General features: G+C 41.9%; 1 protein-coding gene across 5 annotated transcripts in view; it reads left to right on the forward strand.

Annotated features, from left to right (window-relative positions):
• JADE1 (jade family PHD finger 1) overlaps positions 1–20,746 on the forward strand; it is a 63,353-nt gene that overhangs the window by 36,588 nt on the left and 6,019 nt on the right. For all 5 annotated transcript variants that reach the window (XM_034771122.1, XM_034771124.1, XM_034771123.1 and 2 more), the window contains 6 exons: positions 1,849–2,036; positions 6,380–6,591; positions 8,428–8,595; positions 9,759–9,875; positions 13,712–14,242; positions 20,044–20,161. In XM_034771122.1, coding sequence (XP_034627013.1) covers positions 1,849–2,036; positions 6,380–6,591; positions 8,428–8,595; positions 9,759–9,875; positions 13,712–14,242; positions 20,044–20,161 — 1,334 coding nt within the window. The remainder of the gene's footprint in view (positions 1–1,848; positions 2,037–6,379; positions 6,592–8,427; positions 8,596–9,758; positions 9,876–13,711; positions 14,243–20,043; positions 20,162–20,746) is intronic.

The following is a 20,746-nucleotide window of genomic DNA, read 5'->3' on the forward strand; positions in this document are numbered from 1 at the left end:
AGGATGCTGCTTAGATAGCTGTAATTTCCCCACAGTAGGGGATTTAGTGTGCAGAAGATTTGGAGAGCAGTGGTCAGGCTAGAACAGTTTCCCTGTGAGCTGTAGTATATAATATTGCAGTATAGTATTATTCAGTATAGTACAGCCAGGACTGGCTCAAGATATCGGGGGCCATTCATATACCGACTGATACCTCCCCTGCTGAAAAGCCCAAGATTCAGTGTATGACTTTTCCATGCATTCTGCTTCAGATTCCTATGATGTACCAGAACTGGTTTGGTACCATGATGGAGGCTGGACTAGATAAATGTGTCCAGAACTGGATGTGTACAAATATAGGGATAGTGGATCAAGGGCTTGTTGAACAGGAGAGAACATGCATTATGTGCCAGCTAGGCCACAGTAGAGTGAAGGACATGTTACTTCCCCCATGGAGCTCTCTCATGAAGTAGCTCATTCGCCACACCATGAGACACTGGCGCATGCCTGCAGTAACCCTCACACTAGCACTGGTGAGGCTGCCGTGATCTGGGGACCCAGCTAGAGGTTGGGTGCATTGCCTGAACTTGATCCAGATATAAGTTTTAGTTTCTGTAGCACCTTTCATACAAACCAAATCTCAGAATGTTTAGAGTTAAATAATAAAGGAGAGACTGTGGAACCTCCTTTGTGAACTTCCAGAGAACATTGATGTGGATGGGGCATATGGAACCTGCTACCTGAAGGCAAGGTGTTAGCAGTGCAGCCGCTCCATGGCTGCTATTCCAGCCTATGTACTGGAATACACTTCTGCCCCTGTGCACTGCATATGCATTTTTTCTTAGTTACTGGATTTGTATAGTCACAGAAATCCAGGCAACTCCAGTGTAGAGCAAGTTACACTGTTTTAAGTGTTTTGCTCTGTCTCCAAAGTCCTTACAATTAACTTTTAACAACTGTGCTTATGCACAGTTTAAACATGGTTGCAACCAAAATATGCTTTAATTAGGTCTGGTTTGCCACTATGGTGACCCCACCAAACCATATTAGGACATACTACAGCTGCAGCTGAATTTTAAAACAGTGGATGGATTTTGTTCTAAAGTCTGACTCAGTCCAGTTTTAGTGATTTTGCAGGGGAAATGCAAATCCCTGCGAGCCTGGACTTAGATCTGAGCAGGTAAGTGATGGAGGGACTGATTATAAACAATTTTATGAATTGTCATTATTATTTCCCTTTGGAAAGGTATTTAGGATGTCACAGAAATGAAAATTACAGCTATCTATGCAAAAACAATAGAATTTAATAGAGAATGTTAGCCTGTGTATGGAATTTTTAAACCATCCTATAGAATTTAATTGAGAATTGTATCCCTATTGTAGTGTTCAGTAAGTTGGTTTATATCTATTATTATTAATTTAATTCCCATGCACATAGTACCTATCATCACATTAACAGAGTATGGCCTATGTGGCTTTAAAGCGTGTCAGTAACAATTCCATTTAAAAGTAGCAAGTACCATGTCCTCTTGCAGGAGATGATTTGTAGTCTCTCTTCTCTTAAATCCACCTGTAAGTCTTTTAATGAACTGGGATTTAAAAAATGTGAATTATTTTATGTTTGCATTGCCGCTCACTTTAAAATGATATCTGAATGACACCTTCTCTGTTTTATGTACCCATCCTTACTTCCTGCAGCTCTGCGGGACTTTGATGCTACAAGATTGCTGGGGATTTTTAGTTGCATAGAATAAGGAAGTGCAATTTAACCCCAGGCATTAATCACACAGCAGGATTAAGCATTTCCCAGTCTGTGTTAAGGGATTTAAAACCTGGTATAAGTAACATCTGTATTTACTATTTCTTCAGGGTTGTGTCTGAGACAAAAGCAGTCACATTTACAAGACCCAGGAAGTACATCCTTTCTTCAGGTTCTGAGCCTCCTGAGCTGGGATACGTTGATATTCGAACCTTGGCGGACAGTGTGTGTCGCTATGACCTCAATGATGTGGATGCAGCATGGTTAGAACTGGCCAATGAAGAATTTAAAGAGATGGGTGAGAGAAGCCTCTAGTAAAATTACGTGTGCTGCTGAAGTAGGCTGGCAGTTCTATGCAGGGTTTGTGGGTGAGAAAACTGGAAAGGGAGAGAGGGTATAAATCATGTAAATTCGGATGTAGTTTATTTGTGATCTTATTTTTAAAAACCACTAGCCTTTAAACTCTTATCCCCAGAAGCCCTCAATGAAGGGTGGCATTGCTACTATGGGCTAGATCTGTGGAGAATATCAGCCTTATGCATAGCTCCATTAATGTCAGTAGAGTTGCGCTTGCTTACACCAGATCAGAATTTGCCCCCTTCCCCTCCACCCAGAAGAATTCCCTCAAATAACCTTTTTTTGCCAGTTTACTTCCTTGGAGATGATATCAAAATAGACAATTTAAGTCATCTGACTATCTGTCCATCCATCCTTTTTTGCTTGCTTGCTTTTCCATGCATCCCTTTCCTAAAATGGAATGAGAAAACTCTCAGCCCCTCTATAGCTGGTTATTTTTTCTGTTTGGACAGAAGCGTTTGGGAGGTTTAAAAACAGAAGCCAGACTGTTTGGGGAGTGAGACAGCAAAGAATTGGCTCAGTGATTCCTTTTGAAAATGTCCCAAACTCTATTACTGTGTCCCTGGTTTTCAAACAGGAAAAGGGATTTGTCCTGGTGGGGCTGAGCGTTTCCCCCAAGAATAGGTTGCGTATGGGGGAAGGGAAGAGAACAAACCACTTCTTTATTATAATGTGTACTCCAAAAGTGGGAGCACACCATGGATTTTACTAGGATTACACAGGATGTAAGTCAATGCAGAATTTTGACCATAATGTCTAGATATGTAAGAATATATTGTGCCAGCTAGAAGGGTTTTGGATATTTTGGTGAGCACAGATAATACTATTGAGTTTTACGCTGTGGCAATTTCCTCATTTGGGTTATGGTTACCATTTTATGGGTTTACCATTGACTAAACAGTTACAGGACCTGGCAAGCCAGGGTTAGCTGGTTATAAACTTGAAAAAAAGGCATCCTCTGCAGGCTCATTCCAGTGTACAAACTGATCAGAGGGCAGGGGAGAAGAAAGTTCAGAACAGAGTAAGGTGAAAGTTCCCACTTGTGGGAGACCATGTCAGGTGATAGGAGAAGATAATTCCCTATGCTGGGAGAAATGTGTCTTTAAAAGCCTGGCACCCCATTAATCCCAGCTTCTTCTTTCTTTAAAAATTCTGGGACAGATCCAGCTCTTGGTTATACCATTGTAACTTTAGAGGAGTTGATTTATGCTGGTGAAATTCAGGTTGGTCTCCTGTGAGCTACAGCAATATAGTCTAAGGATAGCTATGATTTGACAGTTTTTACTATGATCCTTAACATGCTCTTACAGTAGATTTTTGTGACTGATATGCCAGTGCACAGTAGTTTGTTTGCTATAATCCTTTACACATGTAGTTATTCTGTAAAAAGTGGGAAAGAAATTCCTTCTTGGCCCCAGCAGGCAGTGCACGCAAGGCGTGAAACATGACATTTGAATTACTCTTATAAAAATTTTGCATAGCAAAAGATATTATTAATGGTCACTAAAATGAGTAATTACTTGTTAATCTCCAGCTGTACCATTTGCCTGATCTCCTGTGGTTGTGAATTCCAGAGGTTGACCTGACACACTCTGCAGTGCTCTTTTTGATATTTAAAATGTGTATTATTTTTCCAAAAGACCAGATATAAAAATATAAAACTTTTTTATAAAAACTCTCAGTATCATTTCTAAATTTATAGCCATTAAATTACAGTGAAGTCCAATTGTGAGGCAAATTCCAGATAACTAAATCTATAAGGTGGTAGAGGCTACTGCATTGGGACTTAGTGCTGTTGTAAACTCCTTTCAAACTGTCTACTGTACTAACTCATCAGCTTTCAATCCATCATCACCCGCTTTCTAGAATCGCACTTCTCTGCCATTAGGGACAAATTCTGCTCTCTCTTCACTGTGGAAGTGCTACGGGAGTGCAGAATTTTGTATGCTGCTTGTTCAGCTGCCCTGCAGCTGTGGGGCCAAAAAGGGTGAGGACTGGGCTGGAGCAAAGCGGAGTATTCACTGCTTTGCAGATTCTCCAGACTATTTCCCCATGATGAAGGAGGTACCTTTAAGTTGGCAGACCCATTAGAATGTTTCTTCTCCAGCTCTGTGATTTGGGGGAGCGAGGGATTCCTTCTCCATCTTCCTGTGGAATTCCTCAGAACCCACCTGAAATTAGTTGCTCTGAGAGCGAAGGAGAGGGTTTGCCCTTATAATACACATGACAAGAGCTTTCTATCTTCAGTATGTTTTAGTAAACAGTAATTATTGGGAGCAGGATTAAAACCACAGGATCTTTGTTTTTCAAAGCCTGTACCCTTTCGCAAACTTCCATTAGGATCTCAGCTTGGAAGTGACGGAGGTAAACTGGCCTTGGTGGAGGAGAGAGCTTGCTTTGAAGTAATATTTCTTTTTCAGACATACAGGTGACTGTGTAAAAGGGGTTGTATAGGGCTTGCTGCAACACCAATTATGAAGCTTTACTGGTTCTTGTTGGGCCATTAAAAGTTGAGAAATGGGATACTTTGTCAGGTAGTTCTATCCAGATAGAAAGCTGGACTTCATTTGGTACCTTTCTTGCTGAGTTTATTGCAGGTTTTTTCAGGTCCGCAATGAACATTTAACATTATAGGTCCAGTTTTATTATTATTACTACCGTGATTTAGGTGATGATCACTGTGGTGGTGTCTGGGTGTAACCATAGTATCATAGAATATCAGGGTTGGAAGGGACCTTAGGAGGTCATCTAGTCCAACCCCCTGCTCAAAGCAGGACCAATCCCAACTAAATCATCCCAGCCAGGGCTTTGTCAAGCCTGACCTTAAAAACCTCTAAGGAAGAAGATTCCACCACCTCCCTAGATAACCCATTCCAATGCTTCACCACCCTCCTAGTGAAAAAGTTTTTCCTAATATCCAACCTAAACCTCCCTCACTGCAACTTGAGACCATTACTCCTTGTTCTGTCATCTGGTAGCACTGAGAACAGTCTAGATCCATCCTCTTTGGAACCCCCTTTCAGGTAATTGAAAGCAGCTATCAAATCCCCCCTCATTCTTCTCTTCTGCAGACTAAACAATCCCAGTTCCCTCAGCCTCTCCTCATAAGTCATGTGCTCCAGCCCCCTAATCATTTTTATTGCCCTCCACTGGACTCTTTCCAATTTTCCACATCCTTCTTCTAGTGTGGGACCCAAAACTGAACATAGTATTCCAGATAAGGCCTCACCAATGCCGAATAGAGGGGAATGATCATGTCCCTTGATCTGCTGGCAATGCTACTTATACAGCCCAAAATGCCGTTAGCCTTCTTGGCACAAGGGTACACTGTCAACTCGTATCCAGCTTCTCATCCACTGTAACCATAAGGTCCTTTTCTGCAGAACTGCTGCCTAGCCATTCAGTCCCTAGTCTGTAGTAGTGCATAGGATTCTTCCGTCCTAAGTGCAGGACTCTGCACTTGTCCTTGTTGAACCTCATCAGATTTCTTTTGGCCCAATCCTCTAATTTGTCTAGGTCCCTCTGTATCCTATTCTTACCCTCCCAGCACTGTGATTAAAATGGACAAGTCCCACAATTAGATATTCTATCTAGTACAATTGGGTTCCCCATATATTTGAATAATTATTTATTTATAGGTACTACAATAGATCCTAGCCAAGATCAGGACCTGATTGTACCAGGTGCTGTGAAAATGCACTATATCAAATAAATGATTGCCTTATCTTGGTTGCTGATTGTAAACATATCAAAATGTACCTGATAGATTTTGCATTGGACAGTATCATCATCATTTTGATGGACAGTTTGTTGCTCACTTGGGGAGTGCTTTGATCCTAGAATCACTCTCAAAAGAGTCACCATTTCCTAAAATGATTGAGGCCACAAAGTTGAAACAAGCAACTGTACATAGTGTTGTATGAGAAAGAAGGAGAGTGAGATCAACAGTGACAACCCAGAGAGGTGGGACTTGCTTGTGAAAACTTTGAGGATTTCAAATATTGATTGAAATGAGTAAATGTCCATTATTTCAACACAGATCTAGGGCTTTTGACATTTTTGCCTTAACTACTCTACACTTCCCCTCTAACGTTTGCCATGGCAACCCTCCAGCCATAAATTAATCCTCTTCACTGGAGGTGGGCTGGCATGTTGTGCCATTTGAAGCTTATGGCTCAACCTGGGAGGAAAAGCTCAGCCTTTGATGCACTGCTGGAAGGAACTGGGGCTCCAGATGTTGTTACCATTTTAAAAACAATCCATTGTGTTGGATTAATTTCCCAGGAATGCCCGAACTGGATGAGTACACCATGGAGAGAGTCATGGAGGAATTTGAACAGCGATGCTATGACAGTATGAACCATGCTATTGAGACTGAAGAAGGGCTGGGGATTGAGTATGATGAGGACGTTGTCTGCGACGTTTGCCAGTCCCCAGATGGGGAGGATGGCAACGAAATGGTGTTCTGTGACAAATGTAATATCTGTGTACACCAGGTATGGCATCCAGACGTAGAGGTGGGAGTGGCCTTTTGGGCAGCTTATGTGCTGGAGCTAAAGACAGGCGATGGGTGGTTACAGAAATATTTCAGAACTATTACTGTTAAAGACAGGTTTAAACATAACAGGCCAGATTCCTCTCTAGTGTAACTCATTGATTTTAACTGAATTACACCAGTAGTGAAATTGGCCCATCGGACAAACTCACAAGTGATGTAAATGTAGGTTATACATTAGTAAATGTGTACATTTACTACATTACATGCTGAGAGGGCAAAAAGGGGGAGTGTAGCAGGAAAAGCAACCAATTGTAGGATGTAAGAAGATATAAGATTAAAATGGGGGTGGTGTTGCTTTATCTAACAGCAACTTGTACCCTCTTGCTGGTTGCTTTTGTTGCTATAATGCCCTTTTTGCTACTAAGTTTGTACATTGCATTAGGTTACACTAACACTACCATCTGCATTCCCAATGATTTTGGCCCAGTTGGTTTTGTTCTACAGATATGTCTGCAATTTTTTGGTTTGGTCCCTCACTTTCCACACACGAGCCATGTGATGCACCGAAGTCCTCTTCTTTGGCAATATATTTGCAGTACCAATAAATTTGATTGAAGGGAAGAGGAAGTCTGAAAAATGATGACCTCCATCCAACCAGTAGGAAACCAGGGAGGATTTATATAGTAGTTTAAACTTAATTTGTCATCAGGCTTCTTGTTAACAGTTGGTTTTGTTCCATGTTGGGGTGACTCTGAATGAGGCACCAGGGATTTGAACCTGCATCTCTCACATGCTAGAGGAGCGCCCAAACAACTAGATTATTCTGGGGACAAGGCAGCACAACATGTCTTTCTGTGGAAATTAAACAAGCCTTCCTTTGCATGGAAGAAGGAACAGATATGTTTGTAACAAATCTGCTTCCTTGACTTCCTTCCATTGTTAAAGAGACCTTGCTGTGGGTCTTCTTTCTCTCCATCCCTTAAAATGTTTGCTTTGTCATTAAGCGGTGGGGCAGCTGTGATGTTTGATAAGCAAGGAACCTTTATTTTTCTTGCTCCTCGTGCTAAAGTTATATAAATGTATTTGCATGTATGGTGGGGAAATGTATCTTTGAGCATGGCACTATGGTCTAAGAGTTTAAAATTGGCACATTGATAAATCTGTAGCCATTCTGTCTTGAACTGTGATCACATCAAATCTTACAAGCTAGAAAGGGTCAGAACTGACAATAGTTTGGTTGTAGGTCTCCATAGACACTGCCAGTCTGCTATAGGACACGATGTTAATCATTCAACAGATGCCACTTTATCCAATGAGTAAGAATTGAACTATGCCTTGGGGGCATCTTTTATGTCATCATCTCATTTTTCAGGTGAGATGCAAAACTACTGTCCTATCACCTGTGGTCTTTAAAGATCTCATGGGACTTTATAGCTCCAGTGTCCTGGTCAACGTCCAGCTCAGATATTTAACCACTCACATAGCTATCTAAATTTCCCTTTCTAAGTTGGTTAATATATTCTTCTTCACTTCCTGTACTAAACTGTTGTGTAGTGTTGTTTGCATTGTTAAACACCTGAAGGTGGCTCCCTTTCAGTGGTGGGAAAAGTATTTGTGTATAATGTGTATATGGAGTTGCTACATTTGTAAAAGCACCTTGGGACCCTTCAGAACAAAATTGGCTACATAAATGTAAGCTAATATTATTATATAGCATGCAGTCCCATAAAGGGCTTTGAGGTTAGCAAAAGGCTAAATGTAAATCAGTTAATACTAACAGGAACATGCTGTTGTTGTTTCTTTTTCTTCCTCTCCTTTATAAACATGAGTACAGGCATGTTATGGAATTTTAAAGGTGCCAGAAGGCAGTTGGCTATGCCGGACCTGTGCGCTTGGTGTTCAGCCAAAGTGTTTATTGTGTCCCAAGAAAGGTGGAGCTATGAAGCCAACTCGTAGTGGGACGAAGTGGGTCCATGTTAGCTGTGCACTCTGGATTCCAGAGGTAAGTGTTGATCCAACTGATGTACCTATATTCAGATTCAGAGCAATCTTGGCAAAGGACAGATCTGCTCATAACAACATACATTCATTATAGCAACAGACACCAGATTGTAACATCCATGCAGCATTTGTTGTTAGGGAGTAGAAAAAAATAAAAGATTAAAAACAGGGAAACATTCATTTTCAATTAAACAGAGAGGACATAGAGTCTGACAGGATAATACACGATCTATAAGAAAAAGGTAATTACATTAGCTCAGTGAACTACAATACAAATGGCTCATAGGTCTAAAAAAAGGACAACTGCTGGGAAAGCTAATTTAGTGAGAGCACAAAGTAAGCACTGTTTGTATTTGTAGATGGAAACTCAGAACCTGGGTGAGTGAGTATTTGGATTAACAGTGGTAATTCTTGAGAGTTCTGGCATTCAAAATATTCATCCTTTAAAATCACTTAAATTGATGGGATTTGCATCAGAGTTGTTTCATTTTTATCAGGGAAGAAGTGGTTTTGAAACTGGATTTTTCTCTCTTTGTAAACTGAAAAACTTGGAACATATGAATTTGGCATGTTTCAAGCAATGAAACAGATTCCTCATGGAAAGCTGTACTTTTATTTTTGCTTGGGGTGGGACTTACAAAGGGACATAAGCGTTGCAATGATTTTATGTGCCTAGAAAATCCTGGAACAACACCATGATCCACAAAGCCTGGACGTAGGTGCCTAGTCTCCCTGTACAATGAACAGGGTTCCACAGACGCCAACAAGCTAGGTGGGGAGACACCTAAGCTAGCCAGTGGGAGATGCTGATCAGAGGAGTGTATGCTAAGCATGCTTACCGGATTGGACATTACATGCAAATGCCCATCTTCCCCTGGTTCGTGGATCACTCTGCGGCTTCGGCGTGAGATAGGCATCCAGACGCCTAGAGCAAGGCAGCACTGTGCATGCTCAGAGGCATAAATACAGAGAACTCTTACCCTGAAAAACTTGGGTACTGAGTGAGAGTAGGTGCTGCATGGTTCAGTGGCAGTTCTGTGGATTGCAGTGGAGCCAAAGCTGGGACTTAGGTGCCTAAGTCTGGGATTTAGGCACCTAAATACTTTCATGGTTCCCACCCCTTCTGCTTATCTTTTACTGTATGTTTTTCATTCTGATGCTTAGGTGAGTATTGGCAGCCCAGAAAAGATGGAGCCCATAACCAAGGTCTCTCACATTCCCAGCAGTAGATGGGCATTAGTGTGCAGCCTTTGCAATGAGAAGATTGGGGCATCCATACAGGTAATAAATGAACATAAGTGTGTTTGTTATAGATGCAAATGTGCATTCTATAGAACCTCCCTGATTCCCTTCCCATAGTTTGCACAGAAAAATGTTGGTCTCTTCCCACATCTCAGCAGAGTTTTAATAGCAGATAATGTAGGGAGGTTATAGTTTAAGGATTCCTAACTTTTATAAAATATACTTATGTGTGTTTATCAGAACACCGAAATACAAATAATGAAACTTGAATGACCATACTTGTTAAATGAACAAAATACATTTTGTGGTGCATTCTCCTTGCTTTTTAAATAGCACTTGTTCATTTGCTCATTCATTTGCAAAAGTGAGTAATTTTCTGTGGCCAAAATATTTAAACTTGGATGCCAAAAACTGTGTGCTAAAATTTACCTGCATGTACGTTCAAGATGATGGTCAAAGGCTCAAAGAGAAGTTAGACTCCCAATTCCCCTTGAAAATCTTCCCTCTGATGAGCAGCTTGATTTTCAGAGATGGGGAACACTTGCAGCTAACACTGAAGTCAATTAGAATGTGAATGCTCAGCACCCTTCATGATAAGGCTGTGAATCAGGTGACTAAATATGGATTTAGGCACCTAACTTTAGATACCACCCAACTTTAAACATTTTGGCCTATGTGTCTACCAGGGATTAAAGTGAATTGGTAATGTCTGCTGTTGTTGGTAAGGAAGGAGTTATACTACCATAGTCTTTTTGATTTGATAACTAATCAGATGTTCTCATTTGTTGGTCTTTTTAGTTCAGTTATGAGAATTTCTGCCATTGAGCTCCAGAGTATGTAGGAAAGGAACAGTTTGCATGCTTAGAATCTGCTATAAAGTTTAAATGAATCATGAGCCACAAGCAGAGGAAATACAAACCCCTTCTTCAGCTGGTGATGAAAAGCCACAAGTTTGGCAGGTTTAGGGGGTGGCTGGCTTTGCAGATATTTTGTATTCTCTAGAATCAAAGCTGCTGGCCCTGATTTTCCCATTGCCTTGCACCTTACAGAATCACATACACATCTGTAACGTAGCTGTCAAACACTAACATTTTGATGTTTATTCTCACTTAGCACAGGTGTAAATGACTGCACAAGGTGCAAGGCAATGGGAGAATCAGGCCCAGCGTGTTCAAGGAAATAACTATCTCCATGTATAGTAAAGAATTAATCTTTGGCTGTGTATCCAGCACTAAAGCAAGAACACCAATATCCTGCTTCCTATCACCAATTTACATTCTTGGCAAAATTCCAATATGGGTCATATACTTTCTAATTAATTTCTCTCTAAAATTTCAATGGGATTTGGATTCTTCACTTATTGTAAAATGTTCTGTGGTGTTGCAGTATGATGTTAAACTAGATTGATCTGCCCCACAGTTATCTGCATTTCAGAAGTGAGTGAAGAGGTTCCTTGTGTATAGATTACCTCAGCTTGTGAAATTTATAAACCACTTTGGGATCCTTCAGGATACAAGAAAATATATAGATGTTATGTTAAGGGGTGTTAACTCTGAAAGCAGTTTTAGAATATGTAGAGATCTACAGTACATATTGCTTAGATCTGAATCTTAGTTCTATTGGTATCATGGTGAGAAGGATCACAGGTGTGTTTGCATTTTAGAGCATGTGGTGTCCTGCTTTTGCTGGGGAAAGTAAGGCTAGATGACCTAATTGTAGGCAGAGTTGTGCTATCAAATAAAAAAAAAAGTATATAGCAAAGCACTTTGAAGATGAAAAGTAAAGCTCGGAGTTCTGAGTTTAGATCACTGGATCGTCCCACTCTCTCCCTTGTTCCTCTATTGTTGAGCCATTGATGGCATATACTGGGAAAAGTTATAAAATAGTTGTTCAGCAGACGTTCCAGTGAAACCTTTCAATCTGTTTGTCAGAAGCCTTGTTTGCTGTTCCCACTTCAATTAAGGTATGAAATAATATACATACAAAGTAAAGAAAGTTAATCTGTCCACTGTATTTTAATAAATAAAACATTCCTGTCGTCTACCTCTTGGAAACTCTTACAAAATGGAGAAATCAGACTATTTTGTCCCCCAATACTTGTTTGAGGTAACTCTGCAGTTTCATACTGAATACAGATTTTTTTTTTTGGTGTGGGTTTTTTACATTCTTGCTCTGAAAACCTCTGTCTTCTGAAATAACAGAATGGGATGATATGTATGCTGTATAGCTGCTACTTTAGACAGTTACACATTTAAAAAAAAACATTTGGGGAAATACTCTTGGTTCCATTTTTCTGTGACATCATCAAAGAGTATTAGGGGGGCTTCGTGATACAAGAAACATGAATGCGAGAGTATTCTCATGGCCTCTAAATACTTAAACTTGTAGATAGCAGGAAAAAACAGAATTTATGAAGTGTGTAATAAAAAAGGTAATAATCAACTGAATAAGTGGAGGGAGAAGAGGCAGTTTCTCCAGATATGTTTTATATTCTGAGATGTTCACCCTAATTTAAAAAGCGAGCTGCTTGATGTGTGCATAGGGATGGGCAGAAAGCAGTTGCTGCAAGCAGGGAAAAGCAAGACTGCATTTTCTTCCCAGTTCAGATTTCCTTCAGATGAGACAAGCTTTCCTCTCTACTCAACAGAACTTTATTTTTGATACAAGCAAATTATTAAGAAATCATAGTAGCATGGAATTCGCTGCAAAAAGCACTTCTTTTATGTTGTTTATTATCCCAACCATGCTGCTGTTGCCCTGTTTGTTCACAAAGCATTTATTTGGAGGAGGCGAAAGGGCAAAGAGGGTTGCACCATTTTTTATATCCCTTCTAAGTATTGATTTTATTAAAGAACATTTATCTGAAACCTCTGCAGTTTAAACTCTGTAGTATACATTTATCTGACATCTGGCTGCTGAGTCAACCTGAGGAGGAAAACCCAGAGGAGACAGATACTTGGCTTTGTTACAAAGCACTGTATAAATATCCTGCTGCAGTGCATTTCTCTTTAAGGTTAGATCACTTGGGTTAAGTATAGTTTAGTCCTGTCATAGTTAATGTCTGTGACAGTCCTTTCCACTTTTATTTCTCTATGTTGGGGACAAGGGTCCAAGTCAAGGGGGGATTTTTAAGATTTTTATTTTTCACTTTGCAAAAGAAAGTTAGTTATAGTTAAAATCAAGTGCTAAAGCAGTTTTGCTCCATGATGGCTGCATTCAGTGGGAGATAGGGGAGAGCTTGGGAGACAACAAAAGAAGCAAATTGTAGTTTTTTTCCTCATGTGAAGTAGAGGAGCAGTTAGTGACTGAAGTAGTGAATGTCAGTGATTTAATACATGACATTCTAAATTGATGATAAAAGAAAAAATCCCACCTGGCCCTTGCTTTTTAAGTAGCACTTGTTCATTTGTTCGTTAATTTGCAAAAGTGGCCAGTTCCAGGTGCCCTGAGAGATTTTAATTAAAGTATCAGACAGGCTGGGAGCCACAGGGTATTTTCCTCTCTGGAGTGGTAGCACAGCCAAAGGGGATCATTTTGCCTGTCATGATACTGCTTTAAGTGACTGGCTCCAGTGACCATGAGAAACCTCCTTTTGTGGAGTTGCTCATATTGAATAGTATGATAAGCCCATGGAGAAGTTAATCGCTCATGTCTGCTAGACCACTACATTGTTGCTTGAACTGACAGCATTAAATTGCAAACCTAATAGTGAGAAAGTACTTAGCTTAGATGCAAATCCCAGTACTGTAATGTATTGTACCGCAGTTGCACTGGTGTAAGCATTGATCTCAAAGGTGTCATGGCTGTGCAGGTATTTTGTGCATAATGTGAGACTTTTTATTTAAAACATGTTTATTTTTTAAAATTTTCTGCAGTGCTCGGTGAAAAACTGCCGAACAGCTTTTCATGTCACATGCGCATTTGACCGTGGCTTGGAGATGAAGACCATCCTGGCGGAGAACGACGAGGTCAAGTTCAAGTCATACTGCCCCAAGCACAGCTCCACCAAAAAACTGGATGACGAAAACCTCTGTGAAAACACCAGCCAGGAGAATGAGAATGGGACACAGGACAGCTCTCCTTGTGCCCACATAGAGCCCTTCCACAGCCTTGATCAAAACCAGGAGGAGGCCCACAGGGTCAGTGTCCGCAAGCAGAAGCTCCAGCAGCTGGAAGATGAGTTCTATACATTTGTCAATGTCTTAGAAGTGGCTAAGGCCCTGCGGCTGCCTGAAGAGCTGGTGGAGTTCCTGTACCAGTACTGGAAGCTCAAGAGGAAAGGCAATTTCAACAAGCCCTTGATCACCCCAAAGAAAGACGAAGAGGACAATCTGGCCAAGCGGGAGCAGGATGTTTTGTTCAGGAGACTGCAGCTCTTCACGCACCTCCGGCAGGATTTGGAGAGGGTAAACCAATGCAAGGTTATGCTTGTGAGGAGAAGATGCTGTGTTTAGTTAGCTGAGTTCACAACCTAAATCAGTGATAATATATTCCCTTGGTTATTGCCATAGGATGTGGGCAACCAAATTTTGTTCCAACCCAGGGCTCTGAAGATTGCATTGAATTTGTATAGAGCACAAGAAGTTGCAGCTATCTTCTTTTGAATAGAGTGTGTCAGCCTGCAGAGGTGACAGGTCCCGGCAGTTAGTGCTCAGTCTCAATCTGAACAGCTTTGGATATGTTAGACTAGATGACCCTTGTGGTCCCTTCTAACCTTAAGATTCTATGTCTGCACTGTAGCTGGGAGTGAGCCTCAGAGCACAGGTAGATAGACTCTCACTAGCTCAGCTTGATCTAACATGCTAAAAAATAGCAGCGTGGATGTTGTGGCTTGGGTGGCAGCTCAGGCTTTCAAGCCCACCTGACTCTCTGGGTCTGAGCTCGGGTGGCTAGCCCGAGTCTCCATTAGTCACAACATCCACACTGCTCTTTTTAGCACACTACCTCACAAGTCTTATCTACTTGAACTGGAAGGCTTGCTCCCAGCTGCTGTGTAGGTGTACGCTTTGTGGACTGCATGTCAGTATTGGTGACATTGTGAGCTTTACTGCAGCCACCTCTGGGTAATATGTTTTCCGTAGCACAAGCAGTTAGCTTGTGATACTTTCTCCCAGTGGTACCTGCTGCTGATGCACATTTTTCAAACAAATGAAAAACCAAATCACAGTCTTTCCTTGTGTCTTTGATGTGGAGCTGGCTTATTTTTACTTTGCTAATAGAACAATGTGAGGTCAGCATTTCACCAGAAATATGTGCATAATATTTTGAGTAGACAGTGGCATACCATTGGGTTGGGTTTTGAATGTTAAAAAGTGTAATTGAATGGTATCAGCTTAGTGTTTAATCCTTAGTACATCTGCCTTAACAAGGATCTGAAACTGAACCTTTGCTCTTAGATTGCTGGCAAAGAGAGAGAGGGTTTTTTTAAGGCCAGAAGGGACTATTATGATCATATAGCAGGGGCAGGCAAACTTTTTGGCCTGAGGGCCGCATCGGGTTTCAGAAATTGTATGGAGGGCTGGTTAGGGGAGGCTGTGCCTCCCCAAACAGGCAGGCATGGCATGGCCCCCGTCTTACCCCCCCGCTTCTCGCCCCTGACAGCCCTCCGGGACTCCTGCCCCATCCAACCCGCCCTGTTCCCTGACGGTCCCCCCAACTCCCCACCCCATCCAGCCCCCTGCTCCCTGACAGCCCCCGGACTCCCTGCCCCTAACTTCCCCCCCCCCACCACCCTATCCAACCCCCCCCCACCTCGGGACCCCTGCCCATCCAACCATCCCTTCTCCTGGTGGCGCAGTGAGCTGAGGCTGCTGGGGAGGGGGAACAGCAGGGGAGGGCTAGCCTCCTGGGCCAGGGAGAACGGTCCCGTGGGCCGTAGTTTGCCCACCTCTGTTATATAGTATGGCCTCCTGTATAACACAGGCCATACAACCTAACCCAGCAGTTCCTTTATCAGGTCAAAAAACCCTTGTGGTTGAACTAGAGCACACATTTTAGAAAGACATCCAGTCTTGATTTAAAGAGTTCAGGTGATGGAATCTACCCCATCCATTCATAAAACTGTTCCAAGGCTAATTACTCTTATTAGTAAACATTTATACCTTATTTCAATTAGACTTTTTCTAGCTTCAATTTCCAGCTAGTGTGTCTCATGCATTTTGTAGTATCAGAAATCTTTTGTCTCCATAACCACTTAAAGGTGTTCAAGTCTCCTCTTAACCTTCTCTTTGAAGAGCTAAATAAGTTTAACTTCTTAAGTCTGTGTGTTCTCCAGACATCACAAGTTATTATTGTGTCGTATTTTGCACCCTCTCCAGATTTACAACATTCTTTTAAAAGTCTGGACACATTATTCCAGCAATGGTCACGCAAGTAATAATGCCTCTCTCCTCCAACTTGACATTCCTGTTTATACATCCAAAGGTTACGTTAGCTCATGTTCAGTTGATTATCTTCTAGTCTGACTCCAAAGTCCTTTTCAGAATTGGCACTTTTCAGGATACAGTCTCTCATACTGTACATATGATCTATGTTCTTTGTTCCTAGATGTGTGACCTTGCTTAACTTGCTCACCCAGCTTACCAAGCAAACTAGCTCTGCATAGGTGACTTGTCTTCATTATTGTTTACAACTCTGCCAGTTTCTCAGTCATCTGCAAATGGGACTCAATACAGGGGTAACTGGATGAAATTCTGTGGCCTTTGTTATACAGGAGGGCAAACTCGATGATCTAATAATGGTCCTTTCTGGTCTTAAAATCTATTAACATGATTTTTAAATTTTCTTGGAGATTATTGATAAAGTATGATTAGCACTGGGCTGAGAACCTATCTCTGTAGAACCCTACTAGAAACAACTACTCATGGATGTTTCCCTATTAACAATTATGTTTTGAGAGCAGTTAGCCAGTTTTTAATTAATTTAATATGCCATATTGAGTTTGTTCAGTGTTAACCTTTTAATCAGCATGTCATGCTACAGTGAGTCAAAAGCCTCAGAAATCCATATCTACTTCATGAATTTGTAATCTCAGAGAAGTTTGAGTTCCACAGGAAGATACCTCAACTGTGATGATGGGGCATATAGCTCTCTAACCTGCTGGGACCTGACTACAAGTGTTGGGCCCAGCTTGGGTGGGATAGGAAAACAACTAGCCCCTCTTAGGCTCAGATTGTGTTGGTTTGCCTCACGTTGACCTTCCTGTGGGATCAGCATAGTGGCAGTAGCATGCCTGCTTCTGCTGGCTGAAACCATCTCTTTGTGCTGTGCACTGTGGAGTGTGTGCCTCTTGTTTTGCAGCATGGGGTAGTGGACAGCAGGCACAGGGCATACAGCTGCTACCATGCCAACCTCATGGCAGGAAGAGGAGAGCCAATCCCACCGTTTGGTGACAATGGCACAGACTCAGGTTCAGGGTCTACATCAGGCCTAAAAATTAGGCTAGAGCCTAATGGGGAGTTTCTCTATTGTGATATTTTTGTGTGACTGTCCCAATCAGCAACAAAATCAAGAAAAAACCCTCTACCACAGAAATAATTTTTTTTTTTTTATTTTTTTTTTATATTTCAGAAAACGTGTCTGTGTGGCTCCCACTGTAGGCACTCATGCATGCGTGATCAAATTTTCTTTTGACTAGCAGTGTCTTTCGGTGCAGTGCGTGCCACCTTATGCTCTCTCAGCCTCCCTCAGATCCCTTTTATTGTCCATGGCAGTGAGCTCAAACCTAGCAAGCGTCTGATCCACTAGTACTTAGCTTGGACTAAACTTCTGCCAAACCTTCTGCGAATCATTAGAACCATATCTGGTCTTCTGTTTTGACCAACATGAACTGACCACTAATTGTCTGCACTGAACTTCTCTGGTCAGACCCTTTTGTCCAGGGTTTTTCTAATGGCAGACTCAAGACACGGGGGCTTCAAGTCTTGTCCATTCTGTGATAGACTGTTTCTCCCTGAAGGAAGAATACAATAGGCATGCCTTCTGTCTGGACAAATCACACATTTCAAACACATGACAATATGTTTATCCCCTTCTCTGTGAGGACTCAAAAGTCACAAGTTGGAAGGCTAAAACTCCACCTTCTGCAACAGTCCATGGAATATCTAATCAAACCCAAGGGAGAAAAGCTCCAGAATCTAATTTAATGGACAATCCAGCATCATCTACTCCATTGAGTAGACAAGCAATGGCTAAGACCACTGTGGAGAACACAGTGCCAAGTCAAAACCTGGCACCGACATTGGCACCAAAACTGACTTGCTTTAATATGGAAGCTGGTACCACCATCTCAGAAGTTGAGCACTGAAAGGGAATGCTCTGGACACTCAGGCAGAAGCTCAAGAAGAAGCATAGCGTCCTCCGATAAGGACAACCACAGCAAACCCACCAGAGAAAGTCTTTCAAGTCCTCACAGCATCAAGGATGAAGAGGATGAACAGACTGTGATGCAAAAGATTCTGCCAGCACTAACATTGACCCCGAACTTGGGATGAAACTCAAGCAGAACCAGGTCCATGCCAAGACATATACCAGCACCAACACAGATTCTGATACTGAAAGCACCTTACACGCTGGTGCTGCCCCAACAGGAAATCTACTCTTCACCATCGCCAGAGCATACATTCTCCCTGTCATAGAGCAGGGAACTTTTCCCTCTAAGGTCTGCAGTTGATACTGCCGAGAGACCTATGGGCTAATCCTACAGGCCTCAGCTTGTCAAGACTCCTTTTCAAAGATTTCCTTTTGAACCACTGTCTGAGTGCTCAATATACCACCTTACTATCAGTCAGTCCCTGTGGCCATTATATCAGCACAGAGAGTCAGTGAGTTCCAAGCTCTTGTGCTTGGGCCATCTTATAGTTCTTTCCAAGGGGAGAAAGTGGTGATGAAACCACACCTCAATTTCATCCCTCAGGTGGTCTTGGAATTCCGCCTGAATTAATCCAACACTTTACCAGTTAGCTTCTCAAAACTGCACTCAACAACCATCTCATTGTGGCAATATCTGGCGCAAGCCATCTCATCACAGAGACTCACTAACTGGATATCACAGTGCATTTCCACCTGCTATCAGATGGCTGGTTAGTGTCTCCCTCCGAAAGTCAGTGAAAATTTCACTAGGTCACAGGCTGTATCGTCTGTCTGCTTCAATCTCAGATCTGCTAGGTAGCTATATAGAGTGATCTACTGTCTTGTAAAACATTGCACTTGACATGGCAGCCAAATCAGATGCCAAGTTCAGGAGAGCAGTACTACAGTCGCTGTTTGATTGACTGCAGCTGAAGTTTGTCACTCACACCATCCTTGGAGGATACTGCTTGCCAGTAATCTATAGTGGGATCCACACTGACTACAACAGCTCAAAGAACAATAGCTATTTACTCTACAGTAATTGTGGTTCTTTGAGCTGTTATAGTCAGTGTGGATCCTACACTCTGTCCTCCATCCTCACTCTTCTCAGTCCCCAGCTATCACAGGCTTTGAATTGTGAGGGAAATGAGGGAGGGTCATAGGCAACCTCATTCTATGTTCTTGCATGGACAAACACACAAGGAAGTACAGAGTGCATGCACAACCCTGTTGGACAGTGCTAGTGGGGGGAAAAATTCACTCTCACATGCATGAAGTACATGTGCTCTTATAGTGGGATCCACCCTGACCATAACATCTTGAAGAATCAGTTACTGTAGGGTAAGTAACTGTTCTATACAGAACCTAGTGAACAATTAATAATTTGGTTTCACTTCCAGTTCTTTCAACAGTCATGCTGTCTGTCATACAGTGGCATACATAGGAGCCCTACTGCATATATTAATTGACCCAAATGAGACTAAAATGGAAGGTTCATGAAGACTCTTACAACAACCCAAATTTTGACCCTATAAGCTATTAAGCATAATTAAAAAGGTGTGTGTATGTATATGTATCCAATAGCAGAGAGATGTGGGTATGGTCCTCAAAGATCCCTCCTTATTTCTCCTTTTACTTCCACCTCCAAGTTCAAAGACCTCATGTTGTGGCTTCCTTCTCTCTATGCAGCGAGGGTTCAATGATTCTGTGAGCATCAGATATGGTAGAGGAGGACACTTAGGAGTGTTACATTGCCTCTACAACTTGTTAGCTAAGGAGCAAAAGACAGACTGGGTTCTGATCAGTTTATAGTTTTACTATCATGAAGCTCAGTGACAATATTATTTGCATTTTCTAGGTTCGGAATCTGACTTACATGGTGACCCGAAGGGAGAAGATTAAGCGATCTGTTTGCAAAGTCCAGGAACAGATATTCAATCTCTACACAAAACTTATGGATCAAGAACGAGTTTCAGGTATGTTTCACAGACTTCATTATCACATCCAAGCAGAGGATGGCAAGCAGAGGAACAGAATGGTTTGGCTAAGGCAAGGGTCTCAAACTCAATTTACTTTAGGGTCAGTGCCAGTCCTCAAATCCTCCCAGTGGGCCAATAATGTCACTGAAGATGGTGTTCAGAAAAGAAAACATTTATCTTGTATTTTTTATTTTGAATTTCTTAGAAATAATAAAACTGTCATACAACTTTATATAATTCTTTGCCTGCCAGAGAGTTTTTAGTGTTGGCCAGACATCTGGCAATGCTTCAGTTCTGTCAGTTTGTTGATGTTTGGCCTCAGTTACTGAGCAGTTGAAACCTTCAGGATTGCAGCAAGGTGTGCATCAGATAGTTGTGTTCGGTATTTTGACTTTTTTATATTCATTGTGGAAAAAAGTGATGCTGCCTCCATGGCTGACTTTGCCAGGCAACTAATCATGCTGCCTCATGGTTGACTGCTCGGCAACTAGTGATAGTATCTCGGTCCCTGTCCCCCAGCCAATGGGAGCTGTGGGGGTGGGGGGCGGCACCTTCAGAGGACAGAGCCGGCCGCATGGCTGC

The sequence above is a fragment of the Trachemys scripta genome, chromosome 5 (genome assembly GCF_013100865.1).
Source record: "Trachemys scripta elegans isolate TJP31775 chromosome 5, CAS_Tse_1.0, whole genome shotgun sequence".
Lineage (NCBI taxonomy): Eukaryota > Metazoa > Chordata > Testudines > Emydidae > Trachemys > Trachemys scripta.